The 21,050-nt window shown below is 45.0% G+C and overlaps 1 protein-coding gene across 4 annotated transcripts in view; it reads right to left on the bottom strand.

Annotated features, from left to right (window-relative positions):
* PPP6R2 (protein phosphatase 6 regulatory subunit 2) overlaps window positions 1-21,050 on the bottom strand; it is a 90,192-nt gene that overhangs the window by 13,673 nt on the left and 55,469 nt on the right. For all 4 annotated transcript variants that reach the window (XR_009745874.1, XM_061467217.1, XM_061467220.1 and 1 more), the window contains exons 7-21: window positions 20,877-20,942; window positions 19,503-19,615; window positions 17,247-17,360; window positions 16,199-16,325; window positions 15,402-15,554; window positions 14,271-14,474; window positions 12,229-12,293; window positions 9,591-9,706; window positions 8,271-8,356; window positions 7,856-7,936; window positions 6,365-6,462; window positions 4,236-4,293; window positions 3,047-3,174; window positions 2,005-2,177; window positions 218-380 (exon numbers count right to left, since the gene is read on the bottom strand). Coding sequence is in view for 3 of the 4 variants with exons in the window: in XM_061467217.1 (XP_061323201.1) it covers window positions 218-380; window positions 2,005-2,177; window positions 3,047-3,174; window positions 4,236-4,293; window positions 6,365-6,462; window positions 7,856-7,936; window positions 8,271-8,356; window positions 9,591-9,706; window positions 12,229-12,293; window positions 14,271-14,474; window positions 15,402-15,554; window positions 16,199-16,325; window positions 17,247-17,360; window positions 19,503-19,615; window positions 20,877-20,942 (1,745 nt within the window). In the remaining variant the exon portion in view is untranslated. The remainder of the gene's footprint in view (window positions 1-217; window positions 381-2,004; window positions 2,178-3,046; window positions 3,175-4,235; window positions 4,294-6,364; window positions 6,463-7,855; window positions 7,937-8,270; window positions 8,357-9,590; window positions 9,707-12,228; window positions 12,294-14,270; window positions 14,475-15,401; window positions 15,555-16,198; window positions 16,326-17,246; window positions 17,361-19,502; window positions 19,616-20,876; window positions 20,943-21,050) is intronic.

Below are 21,050 nucleotides of genomic sequence, written 5' to 3'. Positions count from 1 at the left end.
TGTATCACATGACACGATGCTAACACCAGATAGAAGCACTGGAAGGCAAAGCATGAAGACTTGATCCAGACTAATCAGCAACATTACAAACTAAAAAGGGTAGCAAAGGGAAGGGAAAGGGAAGAAGAGATCACAGTCAATGTACCCTATCAAACCACATCTCAAAAGTTCTTTCACTCAGAAGCTGGACAGGATTGGAAGGCTCTGTGCCTCTTACCAGCAGAAGGGCTGGAAGTCTGTAAACTTTGCCCATCCTTTCTCCTCTGGTGTGGTGTTCTCCGGGGCTGCTGAATCCCACACGCTGGATCCAACATCCATGGCAACACAGGGCGTGGGGGGCTTCGAGCTGACGGGCTCAAACACCGCTGTCCAGCCAGAGCCTGCCCATGGAACCACAGACAGGAATCCCGTGACTCTTTGGGCATCCCAAAAAGATTCCAAAGTCATCCCAGAGACAAGAAAACTTCAGAATCTACAGGAAGTGCCCACCTCACACATTACAATCAGCTTCAAAATCCCTCTTCTGATAAATACTAACATCATCCACAAGAGAGAAGCATCAATTAGGAAAACTAAATGAGTATCTTCACTTCTTGAGCCAGTGACTTTCAGCTGGACCCCAAATACCTCCATTTCCTGCCCAAACCAAGTGGCTTTCAACCACCAACTGTTTAGTTTTGGCAACTACAGGGAAGGAATTGATGTAAGGATTAAAATGTTGATGATTACAGAAGTGATCTTGAGCAAAACTAAGAACATACTTGGTTTTAACAGTCCCAGTCTACTCTGGAACATCTACTCCTACAAACCATGAATTTTTAAAGGCATTTTTACCTGTGTTTTCTCAAGAAAGAGAAAGGATTGCAGAGGTCTGCTGTGCAAACTGTTTTGCACATAGCAAAACTAAGAGTAGGAGAGCTCCATCAAGCATTGGCTCCTACATTTGCTCATAAACTGAACCAACATTTGAACCATGTCCCTAAGAAGGGTAACAAACCTGACGGACACCATCCACAGGATGATATTTGTGGCATTTATAATGGTTCTTCCTAATAAGAACTGAAAATATATGACACTGCTGAATGCGTTTAGAGAGCTGATTACTGGGCCTTGAGCAACCTGGTCTAGTGGGAGGTGTCCCTGCCCATGGGACACCTGGGACTGGATGAGCTTTAAGGTCCCTTCCAATCCAAACCAGTTTGAGATTTTGTGATTCTCTCCAGTCTTCCTCCAGGCATTGGAAGAACGGGTTTGCAAGATGCAAACCAAAGCTACATCTGCAGGACAGGCAGATATGAGGAGTGTGGAGACACTTGGCAGAGTCTGCATAACCCTCTTCTAAAGCAATGTAAGGAGCTAACATCATAATCCTCCACTGATGTTCTGTTCATGAGTATGTGCACGAAAAGCACTGGTATTACTATTGTGTATGTACCTGTGTGGTTTTCTTGGCACAACTAAAGCACCACTCTGCTACTGTGAAGGAGCTGGGCAGGGCTCAATCTCACTAATGCTTCTGAGGCCAAAACCAAGGACTGGATCATACACTCATGGAATCAATTGGGTTGGAAAAGCCCTTTAAGCTCATCCAGTCCAACCAATCCCCAGCACTGCCAAGGCCACCATTAACCCATGGCACTGAGGCCTCAGCTACACAGTGTGTGAACACTTGCAGGGACGGTGACTCCAGCACTGCCCTGGGCAGCCTGTTCCAGTGCCTGAGCACCCTCTGGGGAAGGAATTGCTCCTCATCTCCATCTAAACCTGCCCTGGTGCAGCTTGAGGCCGTTTCCTCTTGTCCCATCCCTTGTTCCTTGGGAGCAGAGCCCAGCCCCTCCTGGCTCCATCCTCCTGTCAGGCAGTTGTAGAGAGTGAAATTCCCACATCCCATCTGCACAGGTGGAATTGCAGAACAGCCACAGAAACCTGGCTGTTTCCAAACTGCTGTTATGCAGAAATGTTCCAGATCTCAGCTCAAAGGGGATAATGTCCTGAACCATTTACCTTCAGAGGAGTCAGAGTCTTTCCGCTCAGAAGTATTATTCTTGTTGCTGTTTGCTTGGGAAGGAGGCGGCTGCTGTTCCGTTTCCTCCTCCTCGGAGTCCACGCTGCCGTCATGATCCCCATTCTCAAGATCACTTTTTGAGGAACTCTCTGAGGTCTGAGATGCCCCAAATCTAAATTGCAGAACTCAGAATTAGAAAATCCCTTCCAGCAGCCAGGTCCCCCCTCACCTGCCCCAGGGAGAAAGCCCAGACACTGAGCAGACCAAGTGAGGCCTTTCAGAAAGCTCATCTCCCAAAGGGCACAAAGCTCAGAGAGGCACCAGCAGATGCTCCTTCAGGAGCTCCCACTACCATCTCTGTGTGCTATATTTGCCAAAGTGCCCCTGCAGAGCTAGACTGGGAAATATGTTGCAGTGACGTGCTCAGGGCTAGTGACTGGTAACAGCAAACAAGGGGAACACCGGTGTGGTATCAATTCTGTATGTGAGCAAGACAATTATTGATGCTGGGCAAGTAGATGTTAAAGTCTTGGTCATTTTCCTGTCTCATTTGATTGTCTTTTCAGACTTAGAGAATTAACTTTATTTAATAAGTGATTGTATCAAAGGGATGAAAAACTGTAAATTATTTGCACTGGCAGAGATGCACCACAGGAGGCCTCTCATTATCATGCAAAACATTCCTTGTTTTAACATTTTGGAAAAGAATATTCCCTTGACTACCCTCAGCCTTACCAATTTTCCAACCTCCTCAAAATATGAGTGAGTTTTAAGTATTTCAAACTAAGGGCTGTTTTTAAGTATCTTTGATAATAGACTCAGTAACTTGGTGTTTCTGTCATTAGTATGCTGCCTTAAATTGAATCTTTGTTTCATGTTCAACACAAACCACCTCTTCCTGCAGCAGTGTGACATGGGAAGTGTTGTGGTTATGTCAGAAAAAGGCCTCTCAGCACATCAGTAACAAACAATTCAGCATGCACTGAACCAAACTGTAGTTTCATAACATTTTGGGGAGATTAATCTTGGTTTTCACCTTACCGTGTTCTTGATTTCACTTGGGTTGCATAGGTTATCTCCTTCTCTTCCCAGATATCTTCTTCCTCCTCGTTGTCATCAAATTGTTGGATCCTCTCATTGCAGCAGGCTTCGAAGAGGGAAGCATTGGGCTGAAAGAATATTAAAACCAAAATCAAATCCCATTCATTCTTAGGAGACAGAAACAAAAACCTCAGTGATGAAGCAGCTAATGGAGCAGCATTTGGACACAACTGATACCATGAAGGTGTTTGCATTTATTTCATTTTACGTCTCAGGTTGTGCAACAAGCAATGTTCAGATGTGGAAGAGTACTAATAGATCAGTATGCTCAGGAGCAGCAAGCCCATGAGAGATCCAAAAAGAACCACCGCAGAACCACCACAGTATCTCAGCCCATGCTGCTCCCAAAGGTGCAGGAGCTTCTGCAAGCTGCTGGTCTGTGACATGACTCCACTGGATCTTCACAATGGCAGTCATGGTAGAAGAGGGCTGGAAACAATTCTCATAAGAACACATCTGTAGACTGACAAGCTTGGAACTTGGAGAATAAAGTGATGCCACAGATGCAAATGGCCCCAGCTGAACTAATCCTGAGTGCAATGTGTTTCAATGACTGCATTCTTCTTGACAGAATGGCAGGAAGCCTTTGAGCAAAGCTGTCCACCTGGACAGGCTGGAAAGGTGGGGCCACGTGAACCTCATGGAGTTCAACAAGGCCAAGGGCAAGGTCCTGCATGTGGGTCAGGGCAATCCCCAGTACAAACACAGGCTGGGGGAGACTGGATGGAGCAGCCTGAGCAGAAGGACCTGGGGTGCTGGGTGAGGAGAAGCTCCCCATGACCTGGCTTCAGTGTGCGCTTGAGCCCAGAACTGCCCCATGTGCTGGGCTGCACCCCCAGAGCGTGAGCAGCAGCTCAGGAAGGGGATCCTGCCCCTCTGCTGTGCTCTGGGGAGACCCACCCCTGCAGTCCTGGTACAGCTCTGGGGCAGCAGCACAAGAAGGAAGTGGAGCTGTTGGACAAGGTCCAGAGGAGGCCACAGAGATGCTGTGAGGGCTGAAGCAGCTCTGAGCTGTCTGCTCTAGTGGAAGGTGTCCCTGCCCATGGCAGGGGGTTGGGACTGGAGAAGCTTTAAGCTGCCTTCCAACCCCAAATAATGTACCAAATCTTACTCCTTTCAAATGACTCACACTGTCATCATCTGCATCGATGTTGAAGTTTATCTCTGCGATCCTGTCAAAGGGAGCACTGCAAAAAGAAAAGAAAGAAGTGTCAGTGATGGCATGGAGTGACAAAGCACTTCTGCACACCCAGCAAGAAAACAGAGACGCTTTCTATGACTGCTCAGTGGCCCCACATTTGCTCCCTGAATGTTCACTTCTGTGTTATGTGCAACAGTGCAACCTGCTCTAGTGGAAGGTGCCCCTGCCCGTGGCAGGGGCTTGAAACCGGAGGAGCTTTGAGGTCCCTTCCAACCCAAAACAGGCCGTGACTCTACGATTCTACCGCAAGAACAGCAGAGGGTGCTGCAGGCCAAAAATCTCCAACCTCAGAGCACAGTTTGGGTCCCTGCATACTTCACTGTATCAACAGATCTCTACGTTTTGGCAGTATCATTTTCTTCCTAAGAAGGCTGTTTTCTAGCAAAGATACTGCCATGCAAATCCCCAGGACACTGAAACACGATTAATGCTTCTTAAAATACTCAAATTAATATCTGTAGCAGTTTTCAACAGCAAGAAAACAGACAACAGGAGAATGTTCAATACCAGGACTGTTCTGTAATATTGTCTGTTTCTCTAATCATAAATACAGAGAGAATATCCCAGTTACAGATGTTAATGAGATTCTCCTTCATTTTATAAGGACATAAGATGCTTTTAGCTCTTCACGTAAGTTAATTCTTTCCCTCTACCTATACACACACAAGTTCAGTATTTGCTGCTATCTAACAGAAGTGAAAAGTGTATTTTACTTTTTAACGTGTAGAACTAAGTATTTAAGCCAAGCTCAAATGAACTCTCATTCTAGTCTTGATCTTTCTGGCCTTATTAAAGTTCTGACATCCACAGGGCTCACTAAAAGCCCAGACAGGAAAGCTGGACTCCAAAACCCTTCTCCATGATAGAATACAGTTGCCAACTACTTGGCAAACACCTCAGTAAAGCCCCTGAGGCTCTGAGGATCTCATGATTCTACTTTGATTCATGCTTGAAAGCAGCTCTGCAGCAGCCAAGCTATTTCTACACTGTCACTGCATTTAAGGTATTTCATGGCACCCAGAAGATGCTAAATATAGGGTCTGAGCAGAACCACCAAAAGAATCCTCAATAAATCACATCTGGAGCAGCCAAGCAGTTGGAGCCATGCCCAGAGCTTGCTGGGCAAAGAGCTTCCAGCTCCTGCCCAGATTCCAGGGCACCGGGATCCTGCGGCTCTTTGTAAAGCAGCCTCAGCATTTACTGACCAGTGTTGGCTCCAGGATGGTGTCAGCAGGTTCTGCCTTGACACCCCAATGACAAATAGTTCCTCTGACTGAGAGAAACATTGCCACAAGGTGACAGTGAACAGACAAAGCTGAGAAACAAGGGAACACACTGGGTGTCTCCAGAAGCACTCTTCTGACAGTCACTATGCACTAAATGGTTACAGTCCCTGAACTGTTATGGACAAACAGGGTAATTCAGGCCTGGTAATTCCCTTAAGTACAGTTTTTGAGATGTGAAGATGAGCTGCAGTTTTAATTAATTAACTCTATTAATTCTTCTCTAAAAGCAGCACGAATTCCAAACACTGGGTTCAGCAAGTCATGTAACATTTAATCCACCTCTATTTGCCTTCTTTGAACTGTTATTTGCTCCTGCCTTATTTACATTTCCTTTTCCATAAGAGCAAATAGCTGATTTTTTCTGTGGACTTCATGAAAACATTATTCTTCCTCCTCCTAATTTCAATAAGGCCTTAATGCCACTGGGGAATATCTGTAGAACTGCCTGGACTTTGCTCTAATGCTTTGCTTTCTGTTCAGTTACATTTATTCTAGAATAGGGCTGGGTAATAGTTCCATGTTTTATTTAAAAGGTTTCTCTACAAAATGAAGAAGTGCTTTTCCCTGGTTCTACAAGTGGCTTTGGCCATAAAGGGTGGACTCCTATAAACAGAAAACCATCAGATGTTCTCCAAGCCATTGATCAGTCTGTTTCAAACCGAAGGAGGTAGAGAGTGAGGTTCCTTTTCAAACCTGAATCAGAAGAAGCAAGATTAGAGGCAAAGAGGTTTAAATGCTCAATATAAACCTCCTGAAGTTTTCTAAACATACTTGATATTATCATCCTGGTCTGCAAACTCCTCATCGTTGAAGCCGAACTGATCCACAAAGTTTGCTGTCATCTGCTGGATCTGGTACTCGGAGAAGGCCTGAGCAAAGGAACCCAAAAGAGCCCTCATTAACGTGGCCAAAGACATGCAACTGAACTGGTTGAAAACATGTATTCTAGAAAAGCATTAATATCACAGCAAACTGGTGAACTCTGAGGAATCATCTGCTCCAACCCCCTTTCTAAAAGCAGGATCAAACAGCAAGCCCTGAAGAGATGTTTCTCTGATCTGCTCTTAGCTTCTTCCAAAGAGACTTACGGAATTTCCCTAGGGAGCCATTTGTTGGCTCCATTATTCTATTAGAATGTTGTACTGGTGGTTTTTACTTGTTTTCCCCTGTTGCAGTATGAAGTTTACCTTGCTGCTACTTAAACCCACCATGGACATCAAGAAGGCACTTTCCCTCTAAACCCCTCTTCCTTGTAGGATGAGGCACATGTCTCTATAATTTTTTCTTCCATTGACCAAGTGGACCAAACTCTTTCAACTTTACTTCCCATGTCATATTCTACACCCCTGATCACTCTCATTACTTCTAGGTTACTTTTTGCTAAGACAGATCACTTCTGAAGGTCACTGCCTCCAACTGGACATTCACCAAGGAGAACAGGAAATTACTCCACATGTCCTTGAAACGATATCCCCAAATACCATCATGTTTGGTCTCCCACCGCAGCTTCACACTTCTATTTTTCTGCTTGCACCCTAGGAACTTGCACCTCCATCCCTGGCAGTGTTCAAGGCCAGGCTGGACAGAGCTTGGGGCAACCTGCTCTAGTGGCAGGTGTCCCGGCCCATGGCAAGTGGCTGGAACTGGAGGAGCTTTAATGTCCCTTCCAACACAAACCATTCCAGGATTCATTTAAATCTATTTCCTCCCGTATGAAGACAGGCTGAGAAAGTTGGGGCTGTTCAGCCTGGAGAAGAGAAGGCTGCACAGAGACCTCATAGCAGCCTTACAGTATCTGAAGGGGGCCTATAAGGATGCTGGGGAGGGACTCTTCATTAGGGACCGTAGTGATAGGGCAAGGGGTAACGAATTAAACAGGCAAAGTTTAGATTAGATATAAGGAGGAAGTTCTTTACTGTAAGGGTGGTGAAGCACTGGAATGGGTTGCCCAGGTGAATGCTCCATCCCTGGCGGTGTTCATGGCCAGGCTGGACAGAGCCTTGGGTGAGATGGTTTAGTGTGAGGTGTCCCTGCCCATGGCAGGGGAGTTGGAACTAGATGACCTTAAGGTCCTTTCCAACCCTAACTACTCTATGATTTCCAATTGGAGGGCAGACCACGTAAGCGGTCACACTGGAAAAACACAAAAGAGCTGAACACACTAACAGTGGACTTTAGGAACCGCTCTATGCTGGGGAAGATTAAGGGCAAGATAGAGAAGGAAACTCCCCAGGAACAGTAAAGAGCATGTTATCAACACACCTGTTGGAGAGAAAGTTCATTGGGAAAAGCACTCTCAATGTCTTCATCCTCACTGGAGGAGTGCAGATGGTGAGTGCTCACCTGAGGGAAGTACAGAAAAATCAGCACAAGTGAAAGCTAAAAAGCTCAAAGCCTTTTGTTCCACACATATAATCATTTACCATGGTGGTCAGATGGCAAAAACCACCCCAGTGACTAACACAAAAACATGGACGAGAGTTTACCAACACGTATCAGAGTTCCTGCTTCAAGAACTATTATGGAACATGTTTTCTACAAACACTGAGCCCTTGTAAGCCTGCTTCATAAAAGCAAGCAAAAGAACAAAAAAACTCCCTAGCAGTATCACTTAGCTAAAAAAGCTAAGGAAAGTCTAGAAGGTAATGGGCCCATCTGAAATCTGCACTGTTCTCACCAAATCCACTGTATTCCTCCTGTTGGTTTCTGTCAGTGTCTCTTCTACAAAGCTCTCCCATCTCCCTCTGCAATCCTCAGGTAGCTCTGCAAGAAAAAGGGCACCACAAGGTTTAGCACAACTCATAGAGAAGTATCAAACCAATCACTCTGCCCCACTGGTTAATTGGAGCTGCTGAGCAAACACATACCCCTGCACATGAGCTAAGCAATGAATTGTGTAAGTGCTCTGCAAAGAGAATTACGTTTTACGTGATCTCCTAAAAATGGTAAATTCTGCTGAGAAGGGAACATCTTCTGTTAGGCCAAGCAGTAGGATATCACTGATCCGAACATCTTAACTCACTTGTGGAATTACAGTGCGATAAAGATACAAAACTCCTGCTCCTGAGTATAGGAGTAATATATGGAATAGCCCTTCAGTCAATCAGGCCAGCTTCCATCCTCTTATCCACCCTGTCTGCTCACTGGGGCACGCAGCATGGATAAAAGGGAAAGCCTTGGTGCTGTGCAAGCTCAGTGAGAGCTAAACCAGTGGGGTGTGATCAGCACCATTTATCACAAATCCCAAACACAGCACTGCATGGTTGCTATGAATAAAGTTGTCTTCATCCCCCCAGGCCCAGTGCAGTGAAACAAGGGAGGGAAATCACCAGGACCTGTGATATTTTCAGTTTTTATTGAAATCTTTGTAACTTCTCCATTTTCATGTAGATCTGACATCATACCAAGTTACTGTCTTACAGTGTCTTACCACTGGAGATGTCTGACAGAAGCCAAAAATGGAAACTCATTTCCCTGAATAGATGCAGATGGAAAATCTGATTTCCTCTCATAGGAAAATGTCAGATAAATCTAGTTCTCCAAATGAATTCAATGAAGATGTGATGGACAAAGCTTGGCAATGTATCTGACAAAGCAGAGACATAGGGCCTCTGTGACACATCATTTACTGTGTCTCTTCCTCTCAGACAGATATGAGAATAAAGAAGTATAGAAACACCACTCTAGAATGCTGTAAAGAAGCACTATGAATATACATAGAAATCAGGAAGGAAAGCAGCATTCTTTCCTTCAGTTACCTTCAGTCTCTGGTTGCAAAAAGCAAAGCTCCAACAATTTCAACCTAACTGTATGAAAATAAAGAGCAACCAAGTTTGGTCTCGACAGTTGTTTAAGTTACGGGAAATTGTGATGTTTAACTGGAAATCCTTTTCATTATAGAAGGAATCATCATGAAATACATGCAATAGTCTTTCCAAAGGCCTACAAGGGTTATTGAATCAAGGGGAAAGGAAGGACCAGAGAAAGGAGCACGAACCTTTAATGAACTCACTGATCTGAGTCTGCATGGGGCCCTTCTCCATATTCTGCACCACAGCATTTGCTATCCGAGTGAGGTGGCCCATGTTGCCTCTCCTCATCCCACCTTCTGCCCTGAAAAAGGAAAGAGACATTAGCACAAGAACCAGGCACAGGAGCCCCGGGGTCACATCCAAAACCACTTCCATCAGCCAGACATGCTATGAGCTCCCCACTGCTGCAAGGGTCTGGCACAGGCAGGTGCTGCTGCAGGAAGGGTCCCTATGGAAGATGCAACAGTGAAGTGGAATATTCCTGCTCATGCAGGATGAGCCTTCCCAGAACAAACCAATCTGTCTGCACCTTCCATGTACTGAGAGGAAAGGGATCATTTATCCAGTTCAGTATACACTAGGTAAAATATAAGCCAGTTACAAAGAGGAAGCTAAGTGGGTACACTGGAAGAACACTGCAGATAGAAATTATCTGATTATAATTTCCACTAAACATAACTCCCAGCAGTAAGAATTTACATCATTACTACCAAAAAGGCTTTAGTTTTACTTGCAATTGAAGTACTAAGCAGACGAATTCAAGACAACAAAAGCCATTAATCCACAACCATTAGATACCCCCCAGCACTAAATACGAGCAGCCTGAGTCACTTTTCTTTGAATCTTTACCGGTTCTAGCGGAACAGCAATACAAAAACCAGGGGACGAAGAGCCTGAAATAAATCTGCTTTCCACACTGTCCAAGAAGGACCGAGATTTGGAAGGAAAACCTAAACCAGTGGCAGATTCCTGGTAAGAAATTTCACAGCACTGTGTTTAGAAACAGCATTTCTACCTTTACACTGGTGCTGAAAAGAAGCAGAGACAAGACTCTTATTTACTGTAATATTATGAATAGCTTTAACTATTAAAGACTGAGATGAAATCTTAGGCAGTTCTTCCCTGTGAGGGTGCTGAAGCGCGGCACAGGGTGCCCAGAGAAGCTGTGGCTGCCCCATCCCTGGCAGTGTTCAAGGCCAGGTTGGACAGGGCTTGGAGCAACCTGCTCTAGTGGAAGGTGTCCCTGCCCGTGGCAGGGGGTTGGAACTGGATGAGCTTTAACATTACTTTCAACAGAAACTGTCATTCTACAATTCTAGACATTAAAGAATACCAAATCCTAAAGTCAGATTCAGAAATGAAAGTTTCTTGGCGTAGCACCAGGACCATGCAAGGTTGACTCAATCCACCCCAAACAAAACTGGTGGCTCAGAATCAAACTAAGCAGAAAAAAAAACCCTACAAACAGGGTGACAAGAAGTTTCCACCTCACTTTACAACATCTCCAGCTGTAAAACAAAGGGTTCTGTCCTAGATGCCAGCAGAGACAACGCATAAGAAAGTGTGCTGCAGGAAAAGGATGTATCTGTGAACTCACACTGATGACCATACCTACTTCATTTTCAATTCTAATTACCTAGACTCATCAAATGCTCTGCAATAAAAGAACTATGTGGGTTACCTTGAAGTTAAATGCTAGTAGCTACAAAATCCATTAAGAACACACAGAATAACTAAGAGAACCCAAGAACAATCCAATGTTCCAATAGGAAAAAACATTACCACCATTCTTGCTGATGATTACTAACTCCCAATACCTCCATTTGGAAACTCTACCCCTGGGGCTCCCAGTGCCTCACTCCATCTCCTCATTGAGTGCATCAACCATCTCCAGCTAAGCTCAAGTTTCTTAGAGCATATCATCTGAGATACCTCTTTTAAGGCAGTATTCTTTTCTGGCCATTAAAATTCCTTCCAGTGTGGTGACTGGAACTGCCTGGCATGAAACATGGATGAGCTCTAGCTCCTATCTAATTTAATTAGGAAAACTCTTAAGCAGCAACCACAGATGTTTTTGTTACCTACAAAACTGTGCACAGTTAGAGTTGTGCAATGAAACTATCAGTGCCATTTGTTATCAGGAGCCCAAGGGAATGCAAGAGGAAGAAACAAACCAAAAAGACCCAACCAAATCAAACCAAACCCAAAAAAAGTCAAATCCAAACCCACCAATTATGGTCTCACAGTGACCCTACAGTTATTACAGTAGGACTACAAAGCACTGTGAAGCCATAAAGAGCTCAAAATAGCGAGGGAGGACCAAAACATTTAGATGGACAAAGAAGGAGAAGCCTGGATAAAATGTTCACTTTCATATGTTTTATGGTTTTTTAACGATTTAGTTCTTATAGTCATTGTAATCAGAATGAAATCTGAGTCGTTTATAGAACTGTAATATTAACTTGGGGCAAATCTGGGACAAAAATACTTTCCCACCTCTGCTTCCACAGAGTTGCTCACTGGGGAGAATATAACTGTGCATTTAAACTAAAAGCAAAGCTAATATGCAGTGTACTATCCTGAAAAAGCAAGAAAGCAACACATCGTGTCTGGGGTGAGATGTTACAGACATTAAATAAAATAAGTCACCCTTTCACACTATATGTCTGCTGGTGAATTCAAATATCACCTCTTTCCAAATCACAATCACAACCCAAATCATTACAGACACCACTGATTTAGCCAAATAATTAGAAGACTATTTTAAGGCATTATTCTAAACCTGCAGCCCCAAGACAAAAGCCTCTGTTCCCAGATCCTTACTGTATTTTGTCATTGGCTTCCCAGGCATCCAATATCCTTTGCACAAGGCAGCATTTCTGGAACAGCTGGAGGGGAAAACAAAGAGATAGGAAGAAAACTTCAAACCTTTGCCAAAGGGAGACTCAGGCCTCAGAAGTCTGCACTGAACTAGAGTTACTTTTTGTTCAGTCCTTCACTCGACTGAACAAGAACTTCGAGTTCAGCACTTCCCCTTCCCAAGAGCTCAAGTTTCTTCTTTCTCAGACAATCCATGGCAAGCAGCAATACCTATAAATGTCTTCAGCCTGCTGCTCTGGGGCTTCACTGAGCAGTCATGAGGACATTATTGTCATTTACAACATAACAACAGCAGGGTTTCACCATTAGGGCCTCTATGCAGAAGTTAAAATTTAGTTACTCACTTGTAGCTCCTTTTTTTTGGTCTTATACACAGTTTATATGCATTTTTACTAAAATATTAAGTAAAAATGGAATCACAAGCCTGTTAAAGGAGATGGGTGGTATGTTTATTTTGTTAATTGGATGCTAAAACCAGATCTACAAAAGCAAATACATTTCCATCTAGATCTGACAGAACCTCTTCATCAGGGACTGTAGCGACAGGATAAGGGGTAATGGGTTCAAACTGAAAGAGGGAAAGTTCAGGTTGGAGATAGAATCCTAGAATAGTTAGGGTTGGAAAGGACCTTAAGATCATCCAGTTCCAACCCCTATGCCATAGGCAGGGACACCTCCCACTAAGCCATGCCACCCAAGGCTCTGTCCAACCTGGCCATGAACACCACCAGGGATGGAGCATTCACAACTTCCCTGGGCAACCCATTCCAGTGCCTCACCACCCTCACAGTAAAAAACTTCCTCCTTGTATCTAATCTAAACTTGCCCTGTTTAAGTTTTAACCTGTTACCCTTTGTCCTATCACTACAGTCCCTAATGACGAGTCCCTCCCCAGCATCCCTATAGGCCCCCTTCAGATACTGGAAGGCTGCTATGAGGTCTCCATGCAGCCTTCTCTTCTCCAGGCTGATCAGCCCCAACTTTCTCAGCCTGTCTTCATACGGGAGGTGCTCCAGTCCCCTGATCATCCTTGCGGCCCTTCTCTGGACTTGTTCCAACAGTTCCATGTCCTTTTTATGTAGAGGACACCAGAACTGCACACAATACTTCAGATGAGGTCTCACGAAAGCAGAGGGGCAGGATCACCTCCTTCGACCTGCTGGTCACGCTCCTTTTGATGCAGCCCATGATACGGTTGGCTTTCTGGGCTGCGAGCACACACTGAAGCTGGCTCATGTTCAGTTTCTCATCGACCAGCACCCCCAGGTCCTTCTCTGCAGGGCTGCTCTGAATCTCTTCTCTGCCCAGCCTGTAGCTGTGCCTGAGATTGCTCTGACCCAGGTGTAGGATCTTGCACTTGGCATGGTTAAACTTCATGAGGTTGGCGTCAGCCCACCTCACAAGCGTGTCAAGGTCCCTCTGGATGGCATTCCTTCCCTCCAGCGTATCAACCGAACCACACAGCTTGGTGTCATCGGCAAACTTGCTGAGGGCGCACTCAATCCCACTGTCCATGTCACTGACAAAGATGTTGAACAAGACCGGTCCCAACACCGATCCCTGAGGGACACCACTCGTTACCCGTCTCCAGCTGGACACTGAGCCACTGACCACAACTCTTTGAGTGCAGCCATCCAGCCAGTTCTTTATCCACCAAGGATAAGGCAGAAGTTCTTCCCTGAGAGGGTGTTGAGGCGCTGGCACAGGGTGCCCACAGAAGCTGTGGCTGCCCCATCCCTGGCAGTGTTCAAGGCCAGGTTGGACAGGACTTTGAGCAACCTGGTGTAGTGGAAGGTGTCCCTGCCTGTGGCAGGGGGTTGGAAACAGATGATCTTAAGGTCCTTTCCAACCCAAACCATTCTACAATCCTACGATTTTATGATCTGCAGACCATAAATAACCTCCACACTCCTGAAAGGTTCATCATACTAAGTGAAGACTGACTCAGTCAGTCTGCATTCCTCAGGGGACGCAACCAGACTTACATGAGTGACCATGATATTCTCCGTATTTTCTGGAGTCTCTGTGTTCTCTGTGGCCACGTTTCCATTCAGCACCTCTTCTTTACTTTCTAGGTCATTAGTAGTAGTAGTTTTTCCCTCTTGGGCAGAGTGGGAGAGAATAGCTGCTATGGACAATTCCACTTGGAAATGCAAAAAGTTATTCCATGTGTATTTAAAAAATAAGTCCTGGAAACAAAGGAGAGACAAATTAACTTCTTCTAGATACATCTTCCCATTTTTAACAAGCAAATGATATTAGAACACTGCCCAGCTAGTTGCTCAATCAGCAATTCCACTAAACAGTTTTACTTATGTGTCTCAGTATCCACTTGTAGCTGGATGTGCTCCATTTGCTCTGCTGTAACACACCTTCCATTAAACCAACCACTAGATACTAATACATGCTAATATAGTGTAGTTATAACAAATAATTTAGCTAGGCTGGATGGGGCAGGGCTTCAACCTACCAGAAGGGAGATTGAGATGAGCTCTTAGGCAGAAGCTCTTCCCTGTGAGGGTGCTGAGGTGATGGCACAGGGTGCCCAGAGAAGCTGTGGCTGCCTCATCCCTGGCAGTGTTCAAGGCCAGGTTGGACACAGGGGCTTGGAGCAGTCTACTGTAGTGGAATGTGTCCCTGTCCATGGCACAGGGTTGGAGCTGGAGGAGCTTTATAGTCCCTCCAACACAAACTAGTCTGGGATTCTATGAATTTGTAAGTATGAAAATAACTTTCTGAAAGCCCACCCAGGTTCTACTGGCAGTGTTCAGAACACGTCCCTGCTCACATACAGAGAAAGCTGATCTCTCAGTATGATGAGAGCTGATAGGCACAAGGTACTCAAACTTTCCCAGTAACCAGCCTGTTTTGCATATACACTACTACACTACTACAACAATAAATTCAAAGCATGGGGTTCAGTTCACAAGACAAATATCTGTATTTGTATCACAAAAGCTGCTGAGGATGATGCTCCTCTTTCAACAGATTAGAAAAATGACAGACACTGGCACACACGTAACAAACTGCACTGAACAGATGAAAGAAGAGCAGAAGTGTTCCCAGTTTGAAGTTATTTCCTCTCCCCACTCCCAGTGTCTTGGTGTATTACTCACAAGTAATAAATTCATGGTACTGAGTCTGCATAGTTCCTGATTAATACTGGGAGTGTTTGTGTGAAGCAGAGCAGCTATTAGACGAGATCCATGAAGACGAGCGTTCCCCAGTGGCTCCTCCAGGACTCCAATTGTCGTCAGGATTGCTGCTTTCTGTCAGAGAAACACATCATGAGCACCTCAGTCAGGCCCAGCATCTCCTCCAGTGCACACATGCAGTGACCTGACTAAACACAGCTACTTCATTTCATAACTCTTCTCTGCAGGTAAGGCTAAACCAGTCCTGAGAATGACTTGGGGTGTTTGGTGAGGAGAAGCTCCCCATGACCCAGCTCCAGTGTGCACTTGAGCCCAGAACTACCCCATGTGCTGGGCTGCATCCCCAGAGTGTGAGCAGCAGCTCAGGGAGGGGATTCTCCTCCTCTGCTGCATGAAGGGGAGACCTTAGAGCAGGTCCCAGGGCCTAAAGGGACTGCAGGAAACCTGGAGAGGAGCTTTGGACAAGGGCCTGTAGGGACAGGACAAGGGGAATGGCTTTAACCTGCCAGAGGGCAGACTTGAGATTAGCTCTCATGCAGAAGCTCTTCCCTTTGAGGGTGTTGAGGTGCTGGCACAGAGAAGCTGTGGCTGCCCCATCCCTGGCAGTGTTCAAGGCCAGGCTGGACACAGGGACTTGGAGCAACCTGCTCTAGTGGAAGGTGTCCCTGTCTGTGGCAGGGGGTTGGAACTGGAGGAGCTTTGAAGTCCCTTCCAATCCAAACCATTCCATGCTCCTGAGGAAGGAGGAGATGTTCTACCTTGGGAGGATTAAGCAGCAGCTGGTGGAAATCCTTCAGCCGTGGTTCAATACCATGTAAGATGCTGCTATTGACAGTGTAAGACCTTTCAAATCCCTGAGTGTATGAGTCCATCAGTCCTTCCACTCTGTAAAGAAAAGCACAACCGTTAAGATTTGACAACATCTTAGGATGGTTCCCAGGCAAACTGCCCATGATGGTCATCTTCTCTTCAAAAATGACCATAAAGATGAAGGACAGTAATTTCCAGATACTGAATATATTTCCATAACTGTATTATATTAATATATCATTTACAAAATGATATTCCATAATCAAATCTGTGAATGAGCTGAGTGGGAAGACAGGGACTAACCCACCTGTAGAGCTGACAAAGACACATTCCCAAAGGGCTTTCTAGGTTTTAAAACTTTCCAAACATGGCTGCCCAATCATTCTCTGCCCAGAGAAGCTGTGGCTGCCCCATCCCTGGCAGTGTTCAAGGCCAGGCTGGACAGAGCCTTGGGCAACATGGTCTAGTGTGAGGCACCTCTGCCCATAGCAGGAGGTTGGAACTGGATGAGCTTAAGGTCCTTTCCAACCCAAACCATTCCAGGATTCTATGAAAATGAACATTTTCCATGTCTCATTCTTTCCCAAGAATTCCTTTTTGCCTTTCCTCCCTCTCCATAAAAACAAACAAAAGGGTATGTAATTTTAAAAACCAAATTTAAAACTATACACCATATATGTAGCTATATATGCATACATCGTCACACAGATTATGCACAGTGTACCACTGCCTCCTTCACTGCTCTAAGATCTCTGATATTACAGACAAGACTTTGCTCTACACACGCAGAACTCGAGGAGCCCAGACAAGAACTAGTTGTCAACTGCTCCAACTGCCATGAGCTACAGCTACTGCATCAGAACAACCAAACAGCTTTTTCTGTACTCAGTTCCAGTAAGCACTTCTCACTAGGCCATGAAAATTCCCTTTTCTGACTAAATAAAGCTAGATTTGAGTTCCTGAAATCATTCCTGCGAGAGGCCAGTGCTGACTTACCCAGAACGCCTTGTTTCCAGCAATGTCAGAAGAACTTGTGTGCCATTCACTATGCAATTTTCAGTCTGTTCTCCATCAAACATATTCTTCAAGAGTTGCTCCACACATTCCTGCCTATTGAGGGACACACAGCCGTGAGCAGGGTAAGAATTAGAAGCATTTGGCAGTTGCTTTTATCACTAAATATCCAATTCTGGGTTTTCTGGAGGAAAAGGCTGCAAATTCTGCTTTCTTTCAGACAGAATAAAGACACTCCTCTCTGCAGTCTCAGATACAAGTTCTACACCAGGTTTCTCAACTTGGTTGCTCATCACTATGGCAAGACCTGGTTACAACCACCTAGACTCCACACCGAGATGTTGTTCTCCCTTATCAACAGGATACAACTCTTACTTACAACCAAGTGTTAACTTTAATTTATGAAGGACAATGCAGAGGTATTATCTAAAATTATCCCTCAGACCCACAGAGGAAAGACATCAAACAGTCCAAGTTGACCCTTATCATTCACCAGTGGCACAGTAAGATCCAGGACCTGGAATGAGAGCCAACCAGTGCAAACTGTATCAAATACACACATTTTTAGTAGCTTTAGCTATTATCCCCTTGAAATAGTTTAACGAATTCACCATCTCTTTGAGCCCTCAAACTGACATAAGGTACATTCCAAACACTGACACACTGGGGGACAAGATCAATGGGTTTAACCTGAAACAGGGGAAGTTCAGGGGGCTGGAACTAGGTGATCTGAAGGTTCTTTCCAACCAAACCATTCCATGATTCTATAAGGAAGAAGCTCTTCCCTGTGAGGGTGCTGAGGCACTGGCACACGGTGCCCAGAGAAGCTGGGGCTGCCCCATCCCTGACAGTGCTCAAGGCCAGGTTGGACACAGGGGCTTGGAGCAACCTGCTCTGGTGGAAGGTGTCCCTGGCCCATGGCAGGGCATTGGAACTGCATAAGCTTAAGGTCCTTTCCAACACAAACCATTCTATGAGTCTAAGACTGGTGAAGTCAGAACGAATAAGGACACTGGGTCCTTTCCAGCATCTGAAATGATTCTGAAACAGCTTTAGAATAGAGAGTAAAAAGCACAAACATAACACTCACTTTTCTCTCCCGTTTGCCATGCTGGATGAATAATAGATGGGAGGAACAGGAAGTTCAGGCTGGCGCTGGTGCTCTTCTACAGTTACTGTAGCCGTGCCTCCTTCCCCTCAGTGTTCACATTCCCCCCATGCTACTTTAGAGGATGCTACTGACATTTCTCCAAACCCCAGGACTCAGCAAGTGCCCTTCTTGCCTTGCAAAGTCACATGTCCAGCTAAAACCTATGTTACTCAAGTTCACAGCCTCGTTTTTACTATTTTCTAACATTGGACAATATCTCATTTACATTTGTATAAATAAAACACAAGCTGAAAATGTAAAAATACATGAATAATGCATGAGGGAAAATGATTTTGATAAGTAGCAGCTAAATCCACTCCATCAGCACAAGCACAAGAGGCAGAGCCAGGAAAAAGAAGTGAGTTTACTGTAATTAACTGAATTCACTTTCATTGCACGCAGCCAACAGCTATTGAGAACCTAGATTTGATGTTCATTCCATCACCCTGATGATGCTGCACCAGCTGATCTTCAATTCTCTTCACTCTTCATCAGGGATGTAGTGATAGGACAAGGAGTGATGGGTTCAAACTAAAACAGGGGAAGTTCAGGTTGGAAATAAGGCAGAAGTTCTTCCCGTGAGGGTGCTGAGGCACTGGCACAGGGTTCCCTGTGGATGCCCCATCCCTGGCAGTGTTCAAGGCCAGCTTGGATGGGTCTTGGAGCAACCTGCTCTAGTGGAAGGTGTCCCTGCCCATGGCAGGGGGTTGGAACTGGAGGAGTTCTAAGGTCCCTTCCAACACAAACCACTCTGTGATTTTATGAACTGTAAGCCTTTATGGGCTCTCCCTCAACTACTGCCACTGCAGTTCACCCTTCTCCAAATTCACTGTAACACACTCACTAGTATTGCCTCATCTGGAATTAGTTTGTGAGCTTTGGGGACCACCAACCCAGATGGCCTTCACACAGAGCCACAAACCCCAGAGCTCTCAACAGGGATGTTAAGTGATGCTACAAGTTAACAGGAGTATTAAAATGTTGTCACAGATGTCAAGAGTCAAGCCAAGGGCTGACACACACAGTTGGTCTCTCTGGAGAGCCATCAGTAGTGACAGTATTAGCAACATCCTCTGGGAAGTACTTACGATTCCAGTGCTGTAAGAAGCGGATCAGGCTCAGGTATATCCTGGAGTTGATTGCTCTGGTCTCTGCTCAATCTTATGATATCACACAGGGTCTGGGACGCATTTGATTGCCTCTGTAACAACAACACAGAGCCCATTTCAGTGCTAAAGCCTCTGCTTGGCTCCTTCTGGCCGTCAGAGACAACTGAACATGGTGGGAATGCAAGAGGCTGAATACATGAGGGTTTTCCAAAGCAAGTGCTACCATGCTCTCAATTATTCATCTGTTAAATACAACGTTGATTATTAGAAGCATCAAGAGATTTTAGAATCAAAGAGGATTTTAAACTGGACTTAACTCCCTGAACTTAACAGTGTCAAGTAATTCTTGCTTCCCACTACTCAGGTTTTCTGCAAGAAGAAAAAGGAACGCAGAACCCTAACCCTAAACCTAACCCTTTACAACATAATTACTACGTATTAAAAGGCTTTAAAGTAGTATGTTGATAAATTCATCATCTCATCCTGACTATCAATCAAAGACTCTCTGTACCTGCTGTATGTATGAGTCCTGATGCTGTAATTCAGCATTCACCCATATCATAGCACTGCTAAAGACACACAAATCAGCATGATACTTCCCACTTTTTCCCCTCAGAAGGGGTAATTTTTGGCGCTGTGATGAAGGAGTCACAGTGTTGGCATCAGCACCACACCAAAGGAACCCTCTGCCATCAGTTCTTTGCTGCTGGAACTCACAGGAATCTGTAACCCAGTGCTCCATCCCCAGCTAAATCAAAGGAGGACAGTCAGAGATCACCACACCTCCATGCATCCGTCCTGCTCAGCACCAGGGATGGCAACAGGCACCCAAGTGTGAAATGGTAGTAGAGGTATCTGAAATCCAGACCCAGAGCTCCTGCCTGGGGTGTTTAATGGAAATCATTGAAAGCAAAAAGGAAAATACAGCACTCAAAATTTAACAGCATCGCTTTTTCAAGGGCCCAGGCAACTGCATCATGCAGATTTTACAACCTACTTACTAAAAAGAACTGGAAGTTGAAGCAAACTGGTTTATTCAAGAGGTTTTTCAACAGCCAGTTTCAAAAGCAGGTTCCTACTTGAAACCAAGTGGCTGTAAATACGGAGACAAAGTGATGCAGCAGCAGAATGAGCTGTGAACTTGGGAGTAAAATAAGTCAAAAGCTGACTAAAAATACAACGAAGTGTTTTAGTTTTGAGCAAGCAGAGGACAGGATGTCCACCCATACACATCATTCCCTTGTGATCTCCTTCCATAAGTCACCTGGGTGTTTTTGAAGAGACAAAGAAAGTCTTCTGGAGCTTACAGGACCCTCTGCCCACAAAGACAAGACTGAGTCTTGTGATACTCACATCCTCATCCTGGCTTGAATGGATCAATTCCACAAGTCTCTGAATGATCTTTGCTTCATTAAGCCACTGGAGGGGAAGGAAAGGAGAAAGAAAATCCTTGTTGGGTATCACAGAATTCAAAACAAGGATCTTGAGAAGCTTTGCATAACACAAGCTTCCTTCCATTTCCAATCC

Source organism: Pezoporus flaviventris, unplaced genomic scaffold, assembly GCF_033815535.1.
Source record: "Pezoporus flaviventris isolate CSIRO_AGI_PZ_B2104156 unplaced genomic scaffold, CSIRO_AGI_Pfla_v1 ptg000045l, whole genome shotgun sequence".
Taxonomy (NCBI): Eukaryota; Metazoa; Chordata; class Aves; order Psittaciformes; family Psittacidae; genus Pezoporus; species Pezoporus flaviventris.
The sequence above is the reverse complement of the archived record's forward strand: the minus strand, read 5'-3'. Positions and strand labels throughout refer to the sequence as shown.